We start from the raw sequence: 3,512 nt of genomic DNA on the forward strand, positions 1-3,512 counted from the left end.
TCCTCGCGCCCCCCATATCTTCTGCGGGTGCAGTCCCCCGCGGCGGCCACCAGAGGGCCCTGCCCCCTCCTCTCCCCGGCGGCGGGTCACCACCCCTTCCCACAGCTGTTCCCCGCTGGAGATTGACAGCTGGGCTCCAGGTTGCCATGGGGATAGGCAAATAAGGGCGGCGGGTCTGGGGCTCCAATTGGTCCAGGGACGCACGTCCCTCCCTGGGAGGCGGGCCCCCGTAACCGGCTCTATAAAGGGGAGCGACCGGCGCGGCGCTCTGCCGTGGAGGCGGGGCCGGCGGCTCGCGGGCGGAGGGCGGGGAACCCCAGCAGCCGGAGGCTGCGGCTGCATCGCCACCCGCCCGGCCACCTGCCCGGGCGCTGGCGTTGGGACAGGGACGTGCGGCTGGCCTGCGCCCTCCAGGGAGCGGTCTGAGGCCGCCCGAGAGGCTGGGCCGGCGGCGTCCCCAGCGGTCGCCCCGGAGTTGACTGCGCGAAACTTTTCCCTGCGCGTTTCTACGCGGCGGCACCCGATCGGTCCCCGCTCCAGCCGCGGCCACCCCACCGGGACCCGACGCCCGTGGGAATCGAAGGGGGGGGAGAGGCCCGCGGCTCCCCCCCCCCCACGCCTTCCGTCGGGGCGCAACCAGGCGCGGCAGCGGGGCCGGGGCCCCGGGCGATGGCCACGGAGCTGGCGATGGGCGCCGAGCTGCCCAGTAGCCCGCTGGCCATCGAGTACGTGAACGACTTCGACCTGATGAAGTTCGAGGTGAAGAAGGAGCCACCCGAGGCTGAGCGCTTCTGCCACCGCCTGCCGCCCGGCTCGCTGTCGTCGACGCCGCTCAGCACGCCCTGCTCCTCCGTGCCCTCCTCGCCCAGCTTCTGCGCGCCCAGCCCCGGCACCGGGGCTGGCGGCGCTGGCGCCGGGGGCGGCGGCGCGGCGCAGGCGGGGGGCGCCCCGGGGCCGGCGAGCGGGGGCCCCGGCGCCGTCGGGGGCGCCCCGGGGAAGCCGGCGCTGGAAGATCTGTACTGGATGAGTGGCTACCAGCACCCCCTCAACCCGGAGGCGCTCAACCTGACGCCGGAGGACGCGGTGGAGGCGCTCATCGGCAGCGGCCACCACGCCGGGCACCACAGCGCGCACCACCCGGCGGCCGCCGCGGCCTACGAGGCCTTCCGGGGCCAGGGCTTCGCGGGCGGCGGCGGTGCGGACGACGTGGGCCCCGGCCACCACCACGGCGCACACCATGGCGCTCACCACCATCACCACCACCACCACCACCACCACCACGGCGGCGCGGGCCACAGCGGCGCGGGCCACCACGTGCGCCTGGAGGAGCGCTTCTCCGACGACCAGCTGGTGTCCATGTCGGTGCGAGAGCTGAACCGGCAGCTTCGCGGCTTCAGTAAGGAGGAGGTCATCCGGCTGAAGCAGAAGCGGCGCACGCTCAAGAACCGCGGCTACGCGCAGTCGTGCCGCTTCAAGCGGGTGCAGCAGCGGCACATTCTGGAGAGCGAGAAGTGCCAGCTCCAGAGCCAGGTGGAGCAGCTGAAGCTGGAGGTGGGGCGCCTGGCCAAGGAGCGGGACCTGTATAAGGAGAAATACGAGAAGCTGGCGGGCCGCGGTGGCCCCGGGGGCGCGGGCGGGGCTGGCTTCCCGCGGGAGTCCTCGCCGCCGCAGGCCGGCCCCGGCGGGGCCAAGGGCGCTCCCGACTTCTACCTGTGAGCTCGAGACCCAAGCCCGCGCCGCCGCCGGGAAGAGGTTAGGACTCCGCGGCCCAGGACGAGGACGCAAGGCCGTCCGTGTCCAACTCCGCCTCCTCCGGCCGGGCTTGGCCCCGCACGTCCCGCTCCAGGTCCGCAGGCGCCGGACCGGAGGCGCCTTCCTGCGGCGCGGCCCTCTTACTCGCAGACCGGCGCCCGAGCACCTGCGGGGTCGCAACTCCTCCGCGCACCGGGCGCGGTGATTTCCAGGAAAGGCGCGCCAGGTCGAACTTACAGGCGTCCACGTGTACATATACCGCGCGCCGTCAGCGCCCAGATGCCGTCCTGCCCGCCGAGGGGGCGCGGTCCCCCCCGGGCAGCCCCGCCGACCCTTCCCTCTTTTTCTTTCGCCTCTCTTCCTTGCCCCTTTTTTACTCCTCCTTTTAAAAGCCGCCTTATTTTTTAAGTATTTATATTTATTTTGCTCGGTGATTAGAAAAGAAAGCCCTGGAAGACGCTCTTTCCTTCCCGCCGAGGTCACCCTCGGACGTCCGCGTATCCCAGCATGTGTCACTTGCTCGGAGGGTCCCGGCCCCTGCCTGCCCGCCTGCCCGCTTGCCCCCACCCTGTTCCCGCGTTCCCAGGAACTTGAGGTTGTGTTTAGACCTGCTGCCCAACTGTACTCGACGGGGGAGGGGGGTGGGGTTGGCCTGGACTCCCGCGCTGCTATTTCTCTATGCACCAGATCGTATTTATGACCCCCGGGGAAATATATCTTATTTTAACCTTCAAGAGAAGTGGACGAAATCAAAAAGTAATGCACAGTGTTTGTAGCAGAAAAAAAAAATTTAAGAGGAGGTTTTGGCTTGAACCTTCTAGCATGGGGGCGGGTGAAGAAAATGTATTTATTTTAATTTAAGTTGTGTTTCGTTTTGTTTGTGAAATCTTTTTTTAAAGCCTGATGCTTTTTGGACTAGCAGGAGAGAGGGTGGAGAGGCCGGTGCTCTGGCCGCTGCAGGCCTGACCGGCCCAGGACGCCCGCTGTCCTGGCTCCGGGAGCCCCCGTTCCTGCTGAGCGCTTCGAGTAGGATGCTCGGGCGACCCGTTTAAAGTTTTGTTGTGTTGTTGGGTTTTGTTGGGTTCTGTTTTCATTTGCTACAAAACTGAGGAAAGGAGAAAAAACAAAAAAACACACAAATAAATCCGTTTGGATCCAAATGTCACTGGAGCCTGGCTGGTTTTTCTGTGGCTTTCATTTTTGCCATATTTTTCCCCAGTTAGAAGAAAAATAGGACCCTGACCTGGGTCCTGCCTTAGCTCTGGGCCAACCCTGGGCAGCGGGAGAAACTGACCAGAGTTGTAAAGAGCGCTGCTGTCAGCTGGCCCCACCCACCAGGCCCCTGCGCTCACCTTCCCCTCAGGGCTGCCTGGTGTGGAGGAGTGCTGCTCTGGGGTGGCCACGGGCCACCTCTAAGGCGGGATGAGGCTGTCCTTGGTGGTGATGCCATGTGTAGCACCATGGCAGCCTGGTGGCAAGCATTGTCCCCAGCTCTTTTCAGCCCTCGGTCTCCCACCTGAAGTGGTGGCCTGGCCTCTGTCTCCTGGAGGTCCCCTGAAGGGCCAAGGCCTGGACTGCTGGGGCACCGGGGATGGGACAGCACCTCTAAATATTTCATTCACCACCCTACACAGGCCTGGCAGTGGCAGTACTTGGCGGACTGTCTCTCTTTACTACCGGACAGATTCAGGACAGATTCAGCAAAGCTCCGTGGTTGGGCCTTCTTGGGGAGAAGAACTTCCGGTGGAGAGGGCTGCCTG

At 65.7% G+C, this 3,512-nt stretch overlaps 1 protein-coding gene across 1 annotated transcript; it reads left to right on the forward strand.

The window, feature by feature from the left end:
* The first annotated feature begins 252 nt into the window (after window positions 1-252).
* Window positions 253-2,917, forward strand: MAFA (MAF bZIP transcription factor A). The gene has a single exon (XM_019712175.3). It carries the CDS (start codon window positions 670-672, stop codon window positions 1,714-1,716), a length of 1,047 nt encoding a protein of 348 aa, XP_019567734.2. The 5' UTR covers window positions 253-669; the 3' UTR covers window positions 1,717-2,917.
* Window positions 2,918-3,512: the final 595 nt, after the last annotated feature.

The sequence above is a fragment of the Rhinolophus sinicus genome, chromosome 6 (assembly GCF_057876585.1).
Source record: "Rhinolophus sinicus isolate RSI-liver-muscle chromosome 6, RSI-T2T, whole genome shotgun sequence".
Lineage (NCBI taxonomy): Eukaryota > Metazoa > Chordata > Mammalia > Chiroptera > Rhinolophidae > Rhinolophus > Rhinolophus sinicus.